The following is a 20,853-nucleotide window of genomic DNA, read 5'->3' as shown; positions in this document are numbered from 1 at the left end:
TGTTACTGTCTCCCAGGTTTGATCCATAGTTAGTCTTTGACCAATCATATCTCCCCGCGTACAAGGCTGGGACCGAGACTATCGCTCGGACGCGATGGAAATGTCAGAAAGTCCGCGGCTATAAGCAATGTTTAGTTTAAATACCACAAAGACATCCCATTTTTCCTAGTTTACAATTCTCTATCTCACGTCAACATGAAAGTCCCAAACATTGCACCAATCGCCATCATCGGCGGCGGCCCATGTGGTCTAACTCTCGCCCGTCTACTTGAAACTGCTTCTATCAATTACGTTGTTTTCGAGCGTGACGCCTCGCCATCATTAGCCGTCAAAAGTCAAGGCGGCACTCTTGATATTCACCCCACCACTGGTCAAGAGGCTCTTCGTCGCGGAGGTCTTCATGATCAATTCAAGTCTCTTGCTCGCTACGATGCCACCACAATGACCTTGATGGATTCCAGAGGAGAATTTCGATCTATTTTAGGAGACGATGTCGACGTTAATGGAAGTGATAGACCAGAGATTGATCGTCAGCAGTTGCGACAGATTTTACTCAACTCTATCCCTGCTGAACGTATCCGTTGGGGCAAGATAACGGATGCCGTTGAGCCTAATGAAAACTCTGGTAGTAAAGGTGCCCACAACTATACGCTTAGATTCCGCGACGGATCAACTGAAACCGGATTCCGAATGATCGTTGGAGCAGACGGTGCATGGAGCAAAGTCCGATCTCTTGTAAGTGTTTAAGATTTATTTGGCTTACTATACAGCTCTTGAGCTAACTCGAATCATAGATTACTGATGCTAAGCCCCAATACTCTGGCAAGGCCTTCATAGAAGGCCGGATATCTCCGAGCAATCCGGCATACCAGCTGGCGGAACAAATGGCTGGTAAAGGAACTGCCATGGCTATGAGCGCCAAGGCTACCCTTGCGGTACAACAAATGTCTGATTCATCATACCGAATGTACATGGGATTATTAGGCCCTGAGTCATTGACACTTCCTGGTGGTGATGCCGATCCCGCCGACATGGAAAAAGCACGAAACACAATGCTTGGACCTGGAGGTTTCTTTGAATCTTGGACAGAAGAATTGAGAACTTTGATCGGTGCCGCTGAAGTTCCATGGCGTCCTTGGCCACTTTACCGTCTCGACAAAAACCTCTTTTCTGAGACCAACAGCCAACATCGTTGGACTCGAGCTCCTGGGGTTGTTCTACTTGGCGACGCAGCACATTTAGCCACTCCAAATGGCGAAGGTGTGAACCAAGCAATGTACGACTCTCTGGTACTATTCGATCAAATTTTGGCGGAAGTTGGTGCTGTTCAAGAAGGAACCTACAACCAAGAAGCTGACGCAGAAGCTTTAGAGAGAGCAATCGTTGCCTATGAGAAAGAGATGAAACCCCGAGCTTATGAGCACATTCAGAGTAGTATCGATATGGAGACGTTGATGTATAATGATAATGGGGCGCAGCAGATGATAGCAGCTTTTGCTGAGGAGCATGGTCCAAAATGAACTGGTTTCTCAATCAGACGCCTGGTGGCCCCCTTTTTATACTGATGATGTTGATTTTGCGACGGGAACTTGGGATATTATGGCTCTCTGGAGTTATTTAGATGTTGTTTTGGAAGTTAGACTTATGAACCTTTTAGATAGACTGTTTTTGTGATTTTTAGAGTATAATAAAAGAACATTTCTCTCAAGCTAGATACGACAAACCCAGAACAAGTTGCCCTGAATGCCTGTCCTGAAAACGCTCCCACCCTTCAAGAAGGACCTATGGTTCTCTGAGGCTGACCTCGCCCAACGCCGCCAACACACCTTGAAGCTTATCAAGACGGAGAAACCTCTAGCATCAACCACATCTCTTTATTTGCACAAGCAACATTATGTTGAGAAAATCCTCCTTTGTTGCATAGTCTGTTTGAATACTTGCAGTGCAGTTTCAGGTTCTCCATCAGTGTTAGCCGTTGAACAAGTATCCGAGAACAATGCACTCACGGTAATATGAAACGTAATGCCCAGCTCCATGCACATTAAACAAGCTCAAGTTGTCAACCGTTTTGTACGTGCCATGGTACTCGCCATCAACAGTGTAATTCTTTGATTCGGTTGAGGTAAATTCAATTTGGCCATGCCAATTTAACGAGTTTACAGCTTCGAGAACGCCTGGCCAGCTGCAAGACCAGTCTTCATTTCGTGAGCAGGCATACGAAAAATGTAGTTGTAAAGAAAATCTTACCAGCGTCACCAACCCAGATCAGTGTCGTGATATTTCGATTCACAACGTTGGTTAACGTATTTGAATACGAGCGTGCATCTGCATAATTAGTAAATATACGTTGACACTTTATAAAAGGTGAAACTTACCGTCTCCTGTATCGCCAAATTTGTAAAAGGTATTTAAATTGCATTCTTCAAACTCTTTGCGAGCACCAATTGTTTTCCTCACATCCTCCCGGTTGAGATAGTCCACATATGTCTCAGCCGGATCGACATCTTGACTGCCGATTCGGATATCATTCACGCCAAAGTCGACTCCACTTGCTTCAATCAATTCATCGTACATAATTGTATTGCAAGTGAGGCTAGCGTTGGAACAAGCTTTCAGCTGCATGGTTGTTTTTGTACACTTTTCCAGTAGAGGAACGCAATCTTTCTCGTACAAGTCGATAAAGTGTTCATAGAGGCTCTCGTTAATAATCTGCCTGTAAGGGTTCTTATAGGCGTAGGTTGCATAGGCTTTGAACTGAGACATGGGATCGATCCAAGGGTTATTGATACCTAGAGCAACCAAGTTAATTTCATGACCGTGTAGAGAACCCGCCCGAATTCTGTCATTCTGTTCAAGGAAATATTCCGCAAATTTGGGACCATAGTGTCCGCCGTAGGATTCAGTAAAGAGCCCAAAATCTCGGGACATGTACTCTGGAAACTTGTCCAAGAAGGCTTGCATAAAGATCCAGACATACGGAGCTGCTTCAACAGTCGAATTGATGATTTCGTTCTCGGCACCCTCGCTGAAGCCTGTACCGATTGGTTGGTCAATATATATCATGTTGGCGTATTCGTTCCATGAATACGGATTGAGAGTCGGTTCAGTGTCATTTTCACTAATGAAGTGACAAGGTCCGTTCTCTTGGAAAACACCGATTTCAGAAGAACACCCAGGACCGCCATTAAGCCAAAGAACTAGAGGGGCCTCTCTAGGTTTATTCCGTGCCTCAAAGAACCAAAACCACATGCTTGCATTTTGACCTTGAGATTGTTAGTATCGGATCCTGGCTATAAATGTCAATGCGCTTACTGTAGTCAAGGTAACCCGAATATTGATTCACTCCAGGCGTTGTTTCGCAAATTCCTGAGTTGGTGACATATTCAAGAGACGACTTGGTAGCTGCGTGTTTGAAAACATTGCGATTGATACCTTGGGCAGCGGGTTTTTTGAACTGCCTGTTAATACCAGAGCGGGCCGTTGAGAGAGCAATAACGGCAGGTAAGATTGTGATGAAAAACTTGATAAGTCGCATTTTTCTGGTGTTCCAAAGGTCTTGACAATTAGCAGTAGCAATATATCGATGCCAAGAATGAACTGGATCTAGCTATTATTAAGTAATTTCACTTACCGATGGCAAGTCCTCTTTTTTACTCTCGAGGACGCGTATGCCGCGCTACTCAAGGGATGCTTGTCATAGTATCGCGAATTTGATTCCGTCAAGGCCCAACTCGGATATGATCCGTGGTGGAACGGGGCTCAATGCTACAATGGTGAGTGTTCTATTCCCCACGTAGTATTTTGCAAACATGCTAAAACATGTCTAACAGGCTGCAGACCCACTAACTTCTCCTTCATCGGAGAATGTTTTTGATAATTTTTCAAGATGTTATTGGATAAATTTCGCTCTATATACGGAGTATATAGTGTACATTTCGCGAATACCTATATCATGCCCGGGAAAGGACAGTTGCTTTCTGTAATAGCCTTTCTTAACCAGACTGTTTCTTTTTACATTAAGGTCACTTCGGCTATTAGTATACTTGGTCAGAGGGAGAACAATTCTTTAGAGCCCCAATATTACGGTCGATAACTATAAGATCGTTGCGAGGTTTGTTCAGTTGGCTTATAAAACAGCTCCCTAGCACGGTAGTACCAAGATGTCAATCCACAAAGATCAACAACGGCATTCCCCTGTTAATCTCGCTTAATTGTTCTAGTCTTTATCTGATCCGCTAAACTGCCGGACTAACAGCCGAATTGGAAAAGCGTTTCATAGAATAGATTGATTAATATACGCTTGGTCAGCATAATTAGTAGTCCAGCACTTGACCGGAGATTATCATGGAAAACCCCACAAGGGTTTGTCAAAGCACACGGAAACACTTACCTGACTAGAGCTATCAAAGTGGTCTCCTATCAAGCTAGACATTGACCAGCCTTTGCACCTATCCACCCCCTTTGCAACTCTGTATCATCTTCCCAAAGCTCCGGAGCACTGGCCTTGTAAAGACCAAGAGCCTCCGCCTTCTCTCCCCACACGATTCCGCATTCAACCACATATTCATCCCAATGTACGAGTAGTTCCTGTAGTTTCTCAGGGTTACTCTCCGCCAGATTCTCTGTTTCTCCAGGGTCTTCAACAACATTGAACAACTCCCAACCTTCATCGCCTTCTCCAGCACCACCTTGTTGCTTGGCAATGTGGACAATCTTCCAGTTACCCTTTCTTAGAGCACCTCTTGCAAATAGTTCCCAACCAACAGGTTCAGTAGAAGAGTGAATTGTCCACATCTCATCATCTTCAACCTTTTCGGCTCGGCCGAAGAACGGTACCCAGGACTTTCCTCGAATGGTATGTACTTCTCTTCCTCGGAGTGGAACAGTTTTTGTGTACGGAGCAGCGCTACCATTTCCAGCCTCTGTCGTAGCTATCTTTTCAGAAGTGGGGAGAGATACTCCAGCTAGTTCGAGGAAGGTAGGCGCAAAGTCCATGACGGTGGAGAATGATCGGTCGAAGGTCCCTGGTTGGAATGACGAATGGAACGTCTGAGCCGGAGGCTTCACGATACATGGTACAAGTATACCTCCTTGTGATGGAAAGCATTTGAACAATCTCGACGGTGCAGTGGATGCCTGAGCCCACAAGGGGCCAAGCCTGATCACATTGTCAACTCAGAATCGATTTTGCAATGGGAAGACATACCAGGTGAAGGAGTTCCAAGAACCAATATTTTCGTAAGAGTTGTCGTAGTATTGATGAATTGCCTTGGTTATTTTATCTCCCATGACAGCTGTGAGAAGATACTCAGTTGAGAAGATCATCATAAAGTCAAGAGATATAACTTACGAATGGCCTCCATGCTGTATGAGTTAGCTAATACTTCACAACGTTTTCAGGATGGGAAACTTACGCTGCTCCCTCGGCTCCGTTATCACTCATAAACACAATAAAGGTGTTGTCGTACTCGCCCGTTGACTTGAGATATTCCACTACCTTCCCGACATTGACGTCCATAGAATCTACCATACCTGCATATGCCTCCATCGCTCGACTCGAGAGTTTCCTTTCTTCGGGGGAAAGGTCGTCCCATTCACCAACTCCCATTGTCTCTGTCTCTACTTTGTGAGGTATAACAGACTTGTCTATGATACCCAAGTCTACAAGTTTCTTCAATCGACGTTCGCGTAGTGCATAGGGTCCATCGTCGTAGATGCGCTTGTACCTTTATGAAAAATGTTAGCTTCTAATGAACTGCTTATGTAAGTTGAGTTAGAGTAGTCTGAGATACTCACTTGTCGCGTTGTGCTTTCGAACACTGCAACGGCCAATGGGGCGCAGTGTATGGTAAGTATGCAAAGAATGGCTTCTTCTTTTCATCCTCCGTTCTTCCCTCGAGATACTGAATGAGATTGTCAGTGTAGGCGTCCGTGGAGTAGAAACCATTCGGGTCTTCTGTTTTGTTGGGAGTTCTGGATGAAAAAGAGTCAGCATAAATAAAGATAAATGCCGTAGCAATTCTTACATATCGACTTTCTTGCCATTCTCTGCATGAATTGGGCGACCACCAACAGGGAACTTCTCTTGTATAGGTTCCCATCCATAATGATTGCAACACCCATGAAGCATCGTAAATGCCTTTTGAAAGCCACGGTTCCAAGGTCCTTGGGCATCGCGCATACCTAAGTGCCACTATAACCCAATTAGATGTCTGATTGAAAGCTCGAATCGCGTATCTACGCAACTCACCTTCCCGGACATGGCAGTAAAATAGCCATTGTCTTCTAAAATCTCAGGAATGGTTGCGACATTTTCAGTGAGGTAGCCTTCGTAGCCAGCCTTTCCACCATAACGTTTTGCACCTTTTTCGTTACTCTTGTATTCTATCAGAACGCCCAAGCCACCAAGATGTGCGTCAGTTCCACTGAGGAGCATGGCTCGTGTGGGGGAACAAGCCGCAGCAGCATGGTGGTTCAGCATACGAATGCCTTCTGAGGCAAGACGATCGATATTGGGGGTTTCGATCTCGGCGCCATAACAACCAATGTCGGAAAAGCCCTGGAACAGAAAGAAGCAATTAGTTATGTCATAACGATATATAAGTTGGATGCTGGTGCAATCAACGACGCACCAAATCATCAGCAAGAATGAACAGGAAGTTGGGACGCCTTGGCGTTTTATCAGTAGAGTTGGCCATTATCAATATCTATAGATAGTGGTATTGGATAGACCTGGTCTTATGAGATAGAATGAGGGGAGGAAGGGGGAGGGAAGAGAGTAAGATGAAAACCGCGCAATAGCTTAGATCGAATTTCCGTATAATAACCGCCGGCTATTTTTATTTGACAGGACTGTTATTGCTTTCAGCAGACCCAAGATTGTCGTACCCGGCTCATCGCTCGGCACCATTGTTGGGTTCCGGAAGCACGATGTGACAAGATCAAATGACGAATTGATTGGAGCTTCTGTTGCCATAACCCCCTGTCACTCGGAACCCCCTCCTTCCTCCGCATATCCAGCCAATATTGATTGGGATCAACCCGGATTTACTCGGATTCGTTTGGCTAAGAGTAGAATGGATTCCAGCCAGAAGCCTAGTGACCTTGTCAAAGTAGTATTGCTAGTTGGTTCGTCAAGAGAGGGGAACGTAGTAGCAAGCTCCAGAGCGCTTCTACATAAGATGAAGGCCGGCTCCTCTTCTCCGGGTTGATACCGTTAAATGAGTCCGATTCCGTCTCTGCTTCGTTCAAAATTGATGAATTAGATAGCCCCTATAATAGCAGTCAAGTCATGGCCAGCCAACGCTCAGCATGGGGTTCTGTCTCCCCCCTGTTAATCTTTTCTTGTTCCTGCCTTCTCGTGGGTGATATGCTATTTGGTTACGATACCGGTAGTTTCGGTGGTATTCTAGCTAATCCAGTGGGTAAACCGTTCCTCATTGTTAGTAGCACAGGTACTTGATCGTAGACTGACTATCTAGGGTTTCATCAACCAATTTGGGAGTTACAATGCCGAGACAAACAAACATGCCTTTACAGCCTCCGAAACGTCAATCATATCATCGATACCTTTCATCGGCAAGTTTCTTGGATGTTTGTTTGCAGGTCCAGCGATTGAAAAGCTTGGCCATCGCATCGTTTTTGTTTTTCTCTCAATCATCTCCGTTATTGGTGTTATTTGTAAGTAGACTCGTTTGACAACATGTGTCTAGCTTACACGTTCGCCTCCAGTGGAAATTACAGCTGCCGACGCTGGTTATGGAACAGGACGTTTTGCACAGTTCCTCGTGGGCCGTATTGTTGTCTATGTCTCGGTTGGTTTGGTTGAAGTTGCAGTAACGTAAGCGAACCTTCCATCCTAAAACGTCCTCATACTGTCCGTCTCTGACTTATTTGCGTTTAGCACATACCAAGCAGAAATTGTCCCAGCTCCTTTCCGCGGCCTCGTTGTCATCTCTCTACAGCTCTTCCTCGCCGCTGGATCCCTCATGGCAAGTGGTCTCAACAAAGCATATTCTACATACACAGATGGTGTGGGTTGGAAAACAGTTACAGGCATACAGCTTGTTTTCCCCGCTTGTGAGTGGTTGAACTCAACTTCAATTGACCTCTCAATCTCTAACCCACCTCGACAGTACTTACTGCTTTCGTGTTTTTTTATTCCAAACTCGCCTCGATGGCTTCTATCAAAGGATCGTGAAGAAGAAGCAGTTGCTTGTTTACAGCGTCTGCGAAGCAAGTCCGACTTTGATGAGGGTCGATGTGACGAGGAGATCAAACTGATCAAGGAAACTTTGAGGGAGCAAGTTCACAAAGGGCCATGGTCTGACCTCTTCCGCGGGACAAACTTGCGACGTACAATGATCGTATTTGCATTTTACTTCTTCCAGCAGGTCAGTGACTATGCTTCATTGGCACCCCAAACAAAACATGACTAACATTGAGCTGTAGGCAACGGGCCAAGCATTCTCATCGACTTACCAGACGGTGTTCTATAAACAAAATGGTTACAGCAGCTACCAGGCTTTCACCTATCCCATTATCACAAGCGTTCTCGGCATGATTGCTGTTTGCCCAGCCATGTATATGGTCGACAGTCTGGGGTGGGTCTACTGAGTACCTAAGAGACTTATGTAATTAACGTGTTTGCAGTCGTCGAAAAACTCTCATGATCAGCTATCCCCTGCAAGCTCTCTGGTTGTTCCTGTTAGCAGGTCTTGGCGCGAAACCAAACAAGACAGAAACCGAGAAGAGCACCGTTGCAGCTGCTTTCATGCTGTTTTCCTTTTCTTACAATGTTGGTCAAAACATAATCTCTCTCAATTCACGATCAATTATACTAACAAAATCATCCTCCAGATGGGCAGTGCTTCCATCCCATATCTTCTTGGCAGCGAAATTCCGAATTCGGCTGTTCGAGAAAAGACACAATCGCTAGGAGCAGCATGGAATGTCGTCTGGGCATTTGTTACCAATTACTCCATCCCGTACCTTATTGCAGATCTCCACTTCGGTGTTGGCTGGGTGTTTGGTGGCATATCCGCGCTAGCACTAATTTTCACTTTCGTCTTTCTTCCCGAAACAAAGGTGAGCTTTACGTCATCGAAATTTCTACGAGTTTAATATCTAATTTGTTTTCCTTCTGAACAGGGTCGCGCCCTTGAAGAGATTGATGCCCTATTTGCGACAGCTTTCAATCCTTTCCGCCCTCAAAACATTCAGTTGAGTGATGCTGAACGCCGCATTGGGCAATTGGAAGGAGGAAAAGATTTTGAAGATACAGTTTCAATAAATAACGAGCCTGGACATAATGATGATCAGGTTCAGGTGAAGACTTGATAGATCGTGAAGAAAGAAGAGATTTGTTATAATACGTATTCCTATCTTAAAATTGAGAAACGTATAAAAGAGAGACGTTGGCGACCATTGTACCTGGCCTTTTGATGGAATTGTTGCGCAGCTATACGGCATGCTTTAAATTACTGTAGCCTTCTCTCATCAAAGGAGTTCTAGGTCAAGTAGGTCGGCATACACTCAGTATTGTTTTTATTGCTTAGTTTCGTCGCGACACCGTAATGTAGTGATGACATTGGGAAATTGTGGCGTAATGACATGTGTTAACACAAGTTGCAGGTATAATGATTGATCGCAAGATTTACCCTACATGTGGAAAAAACGCTACATTCAGACCAAGATTTATCGCCGTTAGTCAGAAACGCTTTGACTTCGTAAAATCAGCCTTTCCGGCGCCCCTGCCGTGCCAGACGGCCGGATCATTGCCGCCAATCATTAAGGCTGGCTCGTCCTTGGATATTGCATTTATTAACCAATTGAGAGAGCTGGAGGAATGTAACCTCCCACTCGGTAAGTTGACCCTTGGAAAATGTTATTTCCACCCGAAATTGCTAAGACAATATTGTCCTTGTCAATACGAGTCAGTCATCAATCAACCAAGAAAATAGCTCGCCCTGGAACTTTGTCCCCACATACCAAGATCGATGGTTACACTAATGAGGGATAAGTGCCAAGAGTTATGACGATTGTCTACGATGTGCTGGAGGACAACTGACTCGCGCGATGTATTTTGCATTGAGTTGTGTGGTGGCGAAACGTGGAGTTTCACCCAATTGTTAGTTGTCAATCATGCTATGACACCTAGACACTCATGTTGACATTTTCGTCTTACGGTCTGAAGGGCCTGGCGACCCATGATTGGCGCCAAGATGGTATCTCAACCGTCCTGAGGCTCCTTTTTCAGATCAAATTAACCACTTTCTTGAGAGCAGGTGGCAACAATGGCTAGTGGGAACTGGATCGATGGTCTAGACTCGGGTCATCAAACCGGTGGAACGGCCTGCGCTAAAAACCGCCGATCTCCCAGCTAAATCCTTCGGCTACTGTCCCCGACCCCCTAGCCTGGTTAAAACACAAGATTAGTGATAAGTCACATTGCTAAAGATCGGGACGTTGGATTGATGCTAGATTATCTGGAGCAGATAAACCCCGGTTCTCCATCCGACAGCTGTATTCGATGTGTAGTAATCGGGATTGCATCAGACCTGCCTGCCGCCTTGTGTGTGAGTTGGTAAGCTTATTATGTGAACCACATTCATAGCCAACAATATAATCACTAACAGTAATTGACACGAAATGGCTGGGACGGCAGCCAAGTAAATTCATCTAATGCTGAGACAGTAAACTAAATATGTGGATCACCAAGAAAAAAGGGCTGTCCTAATTACTGCTAATTGCACCAGAAGCAAATCGCAGGAGAAGCTAGAGCTCGGGCTTAGCTGGTCCGTCATCTTAACTCTAAGCCACTTTCGTAAGCCAGCCAATACGCTCCTTTGATGGTCAACGATTAGCGTGCATAGTCAAAGTTAAAACGAATGGATCAAAAGGGGAACGTGCTTAGTAGATCTAGGTTTTCTATTAAAAGTGAATATTTCTTGGTCGTTCCCTCTTTTCCCGAAAAATTAAATGCACATATTCCCGTTTTCTCTATGGCACTTGACGCCAACGCAACGTCAGTAGATCCTACTGGCATTGGGCGTTCGTTACTTATTGTTACTATAATTTTCCTAATTATTACTACGATCATAATTACGTCGAGATGTTGGGTTCGTCTACGATACAAGACGTTTGGCATGGACGATGGCCTTATGCTTTTCGGTTGGGTGAGTAATGTGCTACTCACTTCTTTATAGCATCATACTAACAGACTTGGATGTTAGATGCTATACGTGGGCGTCAGCGCCATTGTCGCACGTAGCACCTATGCTGGGCTCGGCACTAAAGATGTCGATCTAAATGCTTATCTCCAGAACGATGGCCGAAAGGTATAAGTATTATCACAGCAAGATGCAGACCAATTGACTAATCTATTCAGTTTTTGTGGTTCTTCCAAATCACGTACTGTATCTCATTACTATTCCTCAAAAGCTCTATCTGCGTTACCCTTCTTCGCATTGCTGTTGTCAAAACCCACCGTATCATCATCTGGTCTACCCTTGCATTTGCGCTGGTTTCTATTACCACTGTTATTATCGGGCTTTTCGTTATTTGTCGTCCAATATCTACAGCGTGGGGTCATGAGGGGACATGCGCTCCGACAATTGTCATTGCAAGTCTTGGATATCTTGTGTCAACTGGCGCGGTTGTCACTGACTTTATCTGCGCTATCTTACCTATATTTATGCTCTACAAAACCAACATGAAGTTGGCAACCAAGGTCTCACTTGCGGCTATCCTTGGCCTGGCTGCTTTGTAAGTTCAATGTCAATCTGGTGGATTGACTAACCTTGTACTAATTCTTACAAAAGGGCATCACTTTGCACAATCGTCCGACTTCCCTATGTCAAATACTACGTTATCATCCCTAATTATCTTTGTTAGTATTCCTTGAACCATAAACATCGTCTCTTTCTAACCCGAATCAGATAACGTAACACATATCGTCATCTGGTCCATCCTCGAGTCGGGAATAGGAATTGTGGCCGGTTCACTACCCTCATTGCGACAGTTGGCCAGCCGACACTTCCGTTTCGACAGCAATTCAGACAGCTCTCCTGCCCACACTACACCTTTCTCAGGGCCCAACCGAGCGACGATTACTTCACAAGCAGTGGCACGAAGCAGGGGCGGTGGAACAACGGGTCTTGACGAAGGAGAAGGTGATTGGGAGGAACTTGATGATAGCTCATCGAGAAAGAAGATCTATGTCAATGTGGACGTAGAGATGCAAACATTCGATCGAGCAACTACATCAGGGGGACCACATAAATCTACCGAAGACCTTGTTCGATGAGGAAGAATGTTTGTGGCATCTTATATATAAACGTTTTAGTTGGAATAAAAGATTTGAAAACTGCTATTGGACTAATGAGGAAGCCATGATAATCTTACCCGTTGAATTGAGTGAAGTTCGGCGATAAGATAGCCGATAAGATAGTTAATAAGATAGTATTTACCGGGCTATTTCCGAAAATGGATAAGCTTGTTTTAGTAATCGGTTGAGTTTACCCTATACTAATTTATTAACTATTATTATCGTCTGGAACCTATAAGTTAATTTAGTGTTGCGGACTGGACCGCAGAATTAGTCAGGAGGCAGCTGTTTGTGAGCGGCTCTTTTTTGGGGAGTTTGATAGGGTTGCAAATAATCATTTGAGATAATGCAGCGGGGAACCAACTTCCGCAAGTCAGCTTCATGGCTATCCCATGTTTTTGGTTCAATGTAAATCCGCTAGCGTCACTCACGATTCAGCCGGGTGAATTGTTTTCCATTGTGTTACTCCAATCTTATCCTCTAATAGACTCTCCTTTAGAAAGCATTTTAAGTGTCCTGGATATTAGAATTTTGCCTGGCTCGCTGTGACATGGATACATAATTACACGTCCTTGTGTTGTGTCACGATGAGGCTGGTGCGTCTAGCCAATAACTGCGCTGTTGTGTCACTCTTGGCTTGTATCGGTGAGAGCAAAAATGCAACCAAATTCTGAACCAAGGCACAGGTGCAGCTTCTGCTGTCTTGCTGTCGGTATTTATCTCGACTTTTACTACAGAGTACCGGGTTGTCGCCCAATTCTCTCCACCCCGAAACCTTAGTTGCATATCCCTAATCAGGTTAACAACGAACTTCACTTCGAATGTCAAAATGGTATGTCGTTTCAAGTCCAATGTGAAGCTAGAACTGCCATTCTGGACTACACAGTTTCCTGTTCCCTCATGTCTCCCTTGCGGTGCCACACTTTTCGCCCCAACGACATGCAGGTCGACTGTCATCATTAATTTATCCGCCCCTCAAGCCATGCCAAGCTACATGGGGTTTTCAGCTATCAAGCCCCACCCAAGCCACTGAGTTATTTCCACAGGTAGGTACCTCGTCAAAATCTCTGTGGACTACCAATTTTGACATGGTGACATCGGCACTGTCACCGGTAAAGAGCTGAGGAAATGCGAATACTCTTTAAGTATGTGACAAACGAAATACTGGCTCGCATATACGTATCAATTAGGCCAAGCATTCGAATTTTTGATACGGCTGAAGATCACTCTGATATCTATAAGAACCAGCGATAGCTTCTGTTAATACCGAGGCACCATAAATCAACTCACCTTCATGAACCAGAACGTCATCAGAGATGAATAGCGATATTCAATTATCAACCATCCGCACTGGTTCTAACAAGAAGCCTCAGGAGCCTCCTCCTTTCAAACAACACCTCTTGAAGAAAACCAACGCCCAAGAACATGAGGACTTGCAAGTCTCAGAAGATGATCTCACGTCACTTTTGCCCGCGTCGAGAAGAACGGAACACGATGACTTGACAGCCTACATTTCGGCTTCGCCTGGTTTTACTTGTAATGAAGATGGTGTGCACCAGCTGACCAAAATCCTGGATGAAGAGCTCAATCTTGACCGCCTTACAAGGATACACGACTGGCTGTGGATTGCTGGTCGACCCAGACCCCCGCATCCACTCCATGAACATTGTATGATCAGCCGGAAGATCATCATCACTGAGAAGCTAGACCTGCATCTCGTGTGGGATACTGGGTACATTTTTATCAAGCCTTTATCGCGCTTCCTCCTTGAGCCATGCTTTTGGAAGGAGTTCCTTTCTTGCGACAATCTTGGAACCCGGTGTAATTGCAAGGATCTACGAGAACGCGCCCTGGGCTTCCTCAATTCTTATGCGGCCCTTATCACATACGAGAGCGACTTCCACATTGCCAAGGAGATGCGTCTGATTCCAGAGGAGGTAGATTGGATGGTGTGGAGAATAGCTGTCCGGGAATTAATGAATTCATCACCCATGTACAACTCAATTGATCGACGTTTCCTCTATGGGGAGCTTCGCCTGAGTCGACTGGATAAGATTTACTTCTTCTGGGAAACCCCGCTTCAAGGGTATATGACCCATTGGTACCAGTACAGTACCTTCTTCAGGGACAACTTTGCTTTGCTTGCAAGCTCTACTGTTTTAGTTGCCCTTGTGCTGACAGCCATGCAAGTTGGCCTAGCCACTGAGGCCCTCCAGAGCGACAGCGCTTTCCAATCGGCTTCATACGGCTTTACTGTATTTTCTATCTTAGGGCCATTAGCCGCTGTGGGATTGTTCTTGGTCGTGTTCTGCTGCGTCTTTATTGGTAATTGGGCTACTGCGCGGAGCTACCAAAGGAAAAGGATGAAACACATCGAGGAACAATAAGCGATGGTTATTTAACTGGGTAGGTAGTCAACAGAAACATGGGGAAAATAGCACTGTAAGTTGTGTGTGTTAGAGTCAGATCATGGCGCGCTGAGATTGCCAGGTTTCTTGATACCATAGCCGAGCTGAAACCTGCATTGCATCAAGGCGCTTAACTTGCCACGTATCTTGATATCCCCTCTTTTCTCTCAGGTCAGGTAGTTTTCAGTGTATAGGTACATCAGACAGGAGGTGCCTGATATGCATGTACGGTCCAATCCAGTCGCCCGAAGCAATGAATTAAAGTTTATTGGCTACAATGTGAGGGGATTATGCTGCTTACCAGAATAAACTACTTGGCAATTGCGACAGTGGCACAAAGATTGCTGCTGCACTTATCACATGGGTGGCAATGATGCTTGACAGAGATGTCCATTCCAAAATCTGTCGCTAACAAGGTAGCAATCGTTCCAAAACACAACATCCTCACCATTTACGAATGCGAGTAAAGACGAAACTGTGACCAATTCGCTATTCTACTATTCTCCATTGCCGGAGTAAACTTTATCCTTTCTTCTGCCGATACTATAAGAACGTTATTCATTTTGTTTTTGAAGGCCTGTCCCTGTTATTACGATGCCTGAGGGCGTGACACCCCGAGCGCAAGCCGTCGAACGACCGCGCCCCGTCGAATTCAAACTCGTCGAGCCAAATGCCGAGACCATATCCGAGCGAGATACGGGCATTGACATCATTGCCATTCATGGTCTTGATACAAAGTCGCCCGATACTTGGACATATAAGGAGTCAGATGGGCAAAACGTCAACTGGCTGATTGACAGCGAAATGCTTCCCAAAGAGGTTCCAGGTACTCGCATCTATACCTGCAACTGGCCAGCTGCCATGTTCGAAACCAACGATTCAGTCCCTTTTGGAATCGAAGAGCTTGCTGAATCCCTACTTCATGGTCTTCTTAGTTTACTCTCCGAGAAAGATCGAAGATTTCTCTTCATTGCCTCATGTCTCGGAGGAGTTATCCTTATCAAGGCTCTTATTATGGCTAAGGACGGTTACAAGGCGATCGAAGACGCCACGCGTGGGATTGTCTTTCTCGCAACGCCATTCCGAGGAACTTCGTTTGCGGACATAGCAAAGTTTGCACAGCCAGGTCTACACGCTTGGGGATTAATTCAAAAGGAACGATTGACTGGACTCCTTGATTGGGTGAAGTCATCGGAGTCTAAACTCGTGCATCTTGTATCCGAGTTCACAAGATTTTGTATAAAGCACCGTGAAGAGGACTTGAAAGTGGCTACTTTTTATGAAAAACGGTATACACTCCTAACTGCGAAGATTCCGTTCCTTTCATGGTTCCTTTCATGGTTCCTTTCATGGTTCCTTTCATGGTTCCTTTCATGGTTCCTTTCATGGTTTCTAACTTGTGAAAAAAAACTGGTGAGATAACTCTAAAACTTGCATTTGTTCATTATGTTAATCTATGTAACAGCTCGTCGACATGGACTCGGCAACTCTGGATTGCGTACCGATGCGAATTACTCTTGACCGGACTCATGTGATGATGAATAAGTTTCGTGCGGATGAAGCAGATTACAGACAGGTTGTTGGGACTGTACGTGGATTTATCGACATTATACGAACTGGAACACTTCTTGAACAAGCCGATGCTTGGATACGTGAAAAGTGCTATACCGAGGAGAGGCTCAAAATCGAACGGCTATCGGGGAAACCTGTCGATAAGGGTCAATCCTACATCAACCTCGCCATTGTGAGACAGGCAGAGAGGGGTACGTCCAGTCGAGATGAGAAGGGTTCGCCCTTCACACTTCTCGAGAGACAAAGGCTTGAGTTGCAAGCTGGCGATGACAATATCAGTTTGACAAATATCTTTGATAAACAAAAAAAGTCTGACGATATCGATATTTTGCCTCGAAGGATTCTTATCCGTGGACGCGCCGGAATTGGTAAAACCACTTTGTGCAAGAAGATAATTCATGATTTCATGGAAAATGAGATGTGGAATGACTTGTTCGATCGAGTGCTCTGGATTCCTCTTCGGCACTTGAAACAGCTTCCTAGCTCGTGTTTTGATCTCACGACTCTTTTCGATTATGAGTTTTTCCAATCGTCAGAGAAGCCTAGGATTGACGGTAGCACACACTTCGCAAAAGAGATCAACAATGTACTGGCACAGAATCGAACCCTATTTCTCCTCGATGGTTGGGATGAAGTGGTTGGTGTTAGCGATTCTCGACACATGTCTGACTTTCTATCCCACCTCCTCGGCCAACCTAATGTTATTATTACATCACGACCATCTGCGAGTCTTCCCCACGGCGTCAAGGTCGATCTTGAGCTGGAGACTATCGGCTTCAACGAAACACAGATCGACGAGTACATCGATAAAGTTCACAATGAGAACGTGAGTGAACTCAAGGAGTTTCTCTATTGCCACGAGTTAGTTTGGGGCCTTGTTCGGATACCAATCCAACTCGACGCCTTCTGCTACTGTTGGAACGATATGAATTCAAATAACACCGAGAACCCTGACACAATGACTTCACTTTACCAGGCCATCCAGACGAGCCTCTGGAAAAAAGACGCGGAAAGACTTGAAAAGGCCAAAGCCAAGTCCTTACGCACTGCTCGTCAAAGAGTCGTCGAAAAGGAGGTCGAAACAGAGCTGCAATTCTTAGAGTACCTCGCCTTCGCTGGACTAGTTGTAGACCGGATAGAGTTCGATCTTGACGACAGGAACTGTGCGAACGAGGATTCAGAACTCTTCTTGTCATTAGACCAAAGTCTACCTTGCCTGTCGTTTCTACGAACCTCCGATAAATCAACCGAGCCATCCAACCAACTCTATCACTTCATACATTTGACATTCCAGGAGTACTTTGCGGCGCGATACTTTGTGCGCCACTGGAAAGGGAGTGTTGATATGAAGTGCACACTGCTTGATAAGAAGATTGTCAAGATGATCAACCCGCGTCACTTTTTGCTGCAGCACAAGTATAACGCAGGATACAATATCATGTGGCGTTTTGTTGCTGGTCTTTTGGATAAAGAAGGTCACGGTCATGAACTATTCGATGAGATCGAAAAAGAGCCACTGGATCTGCTGGGACCCTCGCATCAGCGATTAGTTATGCACTGCTTAAGTGAAGTAAGTATTTCTGCAACTGAACACCGCTCGTACCGTGACCCTCTCGAAAAACGTCTATCGGATTGGCTTTTATTTGAATGTAATTTCAGGCAAAGAGCAAGCCTGGCCATGGAAACCGAATTTCCTAATACTTCACTTCGAATTGCACTTCAACAAGGACAAACAGAAACCAAAATAACTATTCTGAAAGTGATTGGAAGACGTACTTTGTCCCAGGAAGTGTTGGAAGTAATAGTGTCACTTATTCTAGAAAGTCATTGGAGATTGATTGATACCGCGTTGGGTGCATTGAGAGGAGTGTCTACATTGCGAGAAAAGGAGATTCATATCCTATTCGGACTTCTAAATGACAACAAGGACGTCAACAAACAGTTCCATGACAAGATTATTATTGTCCTGATGGGCCAGTCTAATTTATCCGACGAGGACAGCGATGCTGTTGTTCAAAGGCTCGAGAAACACATAATTTCAACGCGTCAAACACCACGGGACGGTCGAAACCGTTTGCGCTACCAATGTCAGTCATTAGCGCGTAGGCCATTTGCCAAGGCGTGCGTCAAGCGATTGGTGGACACTGAGAACCTACCTGACAGAATAAGGGACCTTAATCTAGATTGCGGCTTCTCTAACGTTCTCGTCGAGGTTATCACCGAGCAGCTTGTCAGTCAATGTCCAAGCAAGAAATTGGCTTTGCTAAATGCCCTTTCGTATTGTCGGTGTCAGCTTCCTACAGACACCATCCAAGTCATCACTCAGCAGATCGAGGAAGATCAGGAGTCTGGTGTACAAATCGCCGCGCTAAACGCTCTTGAGGGCTGTTGCAATCAATTTTCTGAAAGTACTGTTGAGCTCATCACGAACAAGCTCGAAAAAGAGGCAAATCCAGATGCAAGAAAGGCTGCGATAAATTTACTTGAAAGACAAACATCGTTACCGTCAGACACTATAAGAGTTATATTCAAGCAGCTTCAATATCAGAACTATGCTGTAAGACATGCTGCATTGACGCTATTGTTAAAGCAGTCAGTTTTATCTGGAACAGAGATCGAAGACATTATCAAGCACGTCGAACAACCAGACACTTATACACAAGAGTCTAGATTGATGTCTTTGAGATTCAAGACAATAAGGTGTCCTGGACTTATCATGGCCATCATAGAGACGTTTGGCTATTCGGAGACCGTGCTAAAAATCCACAATCAGGAGAATTTACCTCAATCAATAATTAATGCTATGACAGCGCGACTTGAGACCTCAGAACCTGAGGTACAAGAAGCCGTGTTTGAAATCTTCAACTCTCAGTCAAACTTGCCTCAAACAACGATTGAAGCCATTAAAGGGCTTCTGACGGCCAGCGACCTTGAGTTACTAAAGCCGGATCTGAGCACCCTGCCAGCGCAATCCCAGTTAACTCAGGCAAAAGTTAATGCAGTTGTTGAATTACTGTCTCACGATAGCTGGGGTGTGCGGAAAGCTGCTTTAGAAGTTTTGCAAAATCAAACAGCGCTACCAAGAGAAACAGTACAAAAGATGGCTGAATCCCTTGGCGACAGAAATGAGCATGTACGAGAAGGGGCTGTGAGAGCTTTAGGGGCTCACTCACCACTCCCTGGTCCAGTCCTTCGCACTATTTCTAAACTAACTAATGACGAGAAGTATATTGTTGAATTAGCGGCTAGGTATTTCTCATGGAAGCCAGTTTTACCTCAAGTCCTCATTGATGTTATTATACGACGGATTGAAGATACAGGGGAGAGTAGCCACCGGGCTATCAGGAGTATTTTAGGAGGCAAAACAGATCTACCTCAAACGTCGGTTCATATTCTTACTCAACGACTTGAAGACGCGGCAACAGACATTTCAAAAGCTTCTTTGATCGCTCTAACGAAGCAATCGGAATTACCCAAAGCCGTCATTAGGTCTATAGCCAGAGAGCTTAACGATCCAGATGCGCAAATACGAAAGGGAATATTAGGAGCCTTCAAGAGCCAGCCAGAACTGCCCCACGACATTATTAGAGCCGTCGTAAAGCAGCTTAGAGCTGAGGAATCTGATGTACGAGATGCTGCTCTGGACGTGCTGGGAACGCAGTGGGAATTACTTCCAGAAGCTGCGGAGGCTGTGACTGAGCTGCTCCAAAACCCAGAAATTGAGGTGCAACAGGCCGCGCTAGACGCCTTCCACTACCAACGTCAACTACCACGCGAAACCATCGAGGCTGTTACTGAGCGGCTGGAGAATTCGAATGAGTATATGCGGACCTCTGCACTTAAGGTCTTAGCAAAACAGTCACTGTTATCTCAAGAAGGTGTTACCGCTATTATCAACCAGCTTGACAAAACGGAAGGTGATGCTCGAAGGAAACTTTACACAGCTTTGCAGCAACAACCCGAGGTTGTGGCAGTGGCTATAGACATGTTTGCTAGCCGCATGGATGCTGACAAGGACACTGCAACAAATATTGGGACTACTACGTATCCATCCGATCAAACTCTGAAGTGTCTTTGGGAAATCATGCTTGATCGAGGTTTTGAAGAATCACTGAGCCTGTGTGTTCGTGACAACGCGATCTGGGCAGAAAATAGAAGTGGTCGTCAGCAGTTTGATTTCAAGGGAGGCATTGCTATGGTTGATCGTATTAGAAGGTTCATCGAAACTTTTCGGCCGGATGACTGTCCGTCATAGAACTTTCATATGTCTACAGCACTGGATTGATATATTGATATTCTAGGCGACGATCGTCAGGCGATATTCACTTTGTTGTTTGGGGGCATTTTGGGACTTGTTACAAATATCTTGTTCTTCACTAGGATGGATGTATTGCATTGAAAGAGAAAATATTGAAAAATCGATTCATATTGAATTTGCCCGCAACATGCATTCATACAATCGATCATTGTAGCCTATATTAACGAGAACTTATTCTTCCATCAATATACAATAGAAGGAAGCATTGGGGCCGGAGAGGTATATGG

General features: G+C 45.1%; 7 protein-coding genes across 7 annotated transcripts; 5 read left to right on the top strand and 2 right to left on the bottom strand.

Moving 5' to 3' along the window:
* Positions 1 to 195: 195 nt before the first annotated feature.
* On the top strand, positions 196 to 1,520 carry FSST1_009997 (FAD-dependent oxidoreductase; the record flags this gene model as incomplete). Its single annotated transcript, XM_083227021.1, has 2 exons — positions 196 to 735; positions 795 to 1,520. The coding sequence occupies 2 exons, from the start codon at positions 196 to 198 to the stop codon at positions 1,518 to 1,520; spliced, it is 1,266 nt and encodes a 421-aa protein (XP_083085958.1).
* A 372-nt stretch (positions 1,521 to 1,892) lies between these two features.
* FSST1_009996 (uncharacterized protein) lies at positions 1,893 to 3,535 on the bottom strand (the record flags this gene model as incomplete). Its single annotated transcript, XM_083227020.1, has 5 exons — positions 1,893 to 1,957; positions 2,007 to 2,195; positions 2,248 to 2,325; positions 2,376 to 3,263; positions 3,313 to 3,535. 5 exons carry the CDS (start codon positions 3,533 to 3,535, stop codon positions 1,893 to 1,895), a joined length of 1,443 nt encoding a protein of 480 aa, XP_083085957.1.
* An 884-nt stretch (positions 3,536 to 4,419) lies between these two features.
* Positions 4,420 to 6,698, bottom strand: FSST1_009995 (arylsulfatase; the record flags this gene model as incomplete). The annotated part of the gene is made up of 8 exons (XM_083227019.1): positions 4,420 to 5,158; positions 5,207 to 5,294; positions 5,351 to 5,364; positions 5,415 to 5,726; positions 5,797 to 5,973; positions 6,027 to 6,193; positions 6,251 to 6,559; positions 6,633 to 6,698. 8 exons carry the CDS (start codon positions 6,696 to 6,698, stop codon positions 4,420 to 4,422), a joined length of 1,872 nt encoding a protein of 623 aa, XP_083085956.1.
* A 671-nt stretch (positions 6,699 to 7,369) lies between these two features.
* Positions 7,370 to 9,339, top strand: FSST1_009994 (general substrate transporter; the record flags this gene model as incomplete). The annotated part of the gene is made up of 8 exons (XM_083227018.1): positions 7,370 to 7,420; positions 7,482 to 7,680; positions 7,732 to 7,840; positions 7,904 to 8,393; positions 8,452 to 8,603; positions 8,653 to 8,797; positions 8,860 to 9,087; positions 9,151 to 9,339. 8 exons carry the CDS (start codon positions 7,370 to 7,372, stop codon positions 9,337 to 9,339), a joined length of 1,563 nt encoding a protein of 520 aa, XP_083085955.1.
* Positions 9,340 to 11,003: 1,664 nt separating this feature from the next.
* FSST1_009993 (uncharacterized protein) lies at positions 11,004 to 12,307 on the top strand (the record flags this gene model as incomplete). Its single annotated transcript, XM_083227017.1, has 5 exons — positions 11,004 to 11,177; positions 11,235 to 11,339; positions 11,390 to 11,766; positions 11,823 to 11,890; positions 11,940 to 12,307. The coding sequence occupies 5 exons, from the start codon at positions 11,004 to 11,006 to the stop codon at positions 12,305 to 12,307; spliced, it is 1,092 nt and encodes a 363-aa protein (XP_083085954.1).
* A 1,337-nt stretch (positions 12,308 to 13,644) lies between these two features.
* FSST1_009992 (uncharacterized protein) lies at positions 13,645 to 14,715 on the top strand (the record flags this gene model as incomplete). The annotated part of the gene is made up of 1 exon (XM_083227016.1): positions 13,645 to 14,715. The coding sequence occupies one exon, from the start codon at positions 13,645 to 13,647 to the stop codon at positions 14,713 to 14,715; it is 1,071 nt and encodes a 356-aa protein (XP_083085953.1).
* A 615-nt stretch (positions 14,716 to 15,330) lies between these two features.
* On the top strand, positions 15,331 to 20,563 carry FSST1_009991 (uncharacterized protein; the record flags this gene model as incomplete). Its single annotated transcript, XM_083227015.1, has 2 exons — positions 15,331 to 16,149; positions 16,202 to 20,563. The coding sequence occupies 2 exons, from the start codon at positions 15,331 to 15,333 to the stop codon at positions 20,561 to 20,563; spliced, it is 5,181 nt and encodes a 1,726-aa protein (XP_083085952.1).
* Positions 20,564 to 20,853: the final 290 nt, after the last annotated feature.

This window comes from Fusarium sambucinum, chromosome II (assembly GCF_050947815.1).
Source record: "Fusarium sambucinum isolate potato_lamoka chromosome II, whole genome shotgun sequence".
NCBI lineage: Eukaryota > Fungi > Ascomycota > Sordariomycetes > Hypocreales > Nectriaceae > Fusarium > Fusarium sambucinum.
The sequence above is the reverse complement of the archived record's forward strand: the minus strand, read 5'-3'. Positions and strand labels throughout refer to the sequence as shown.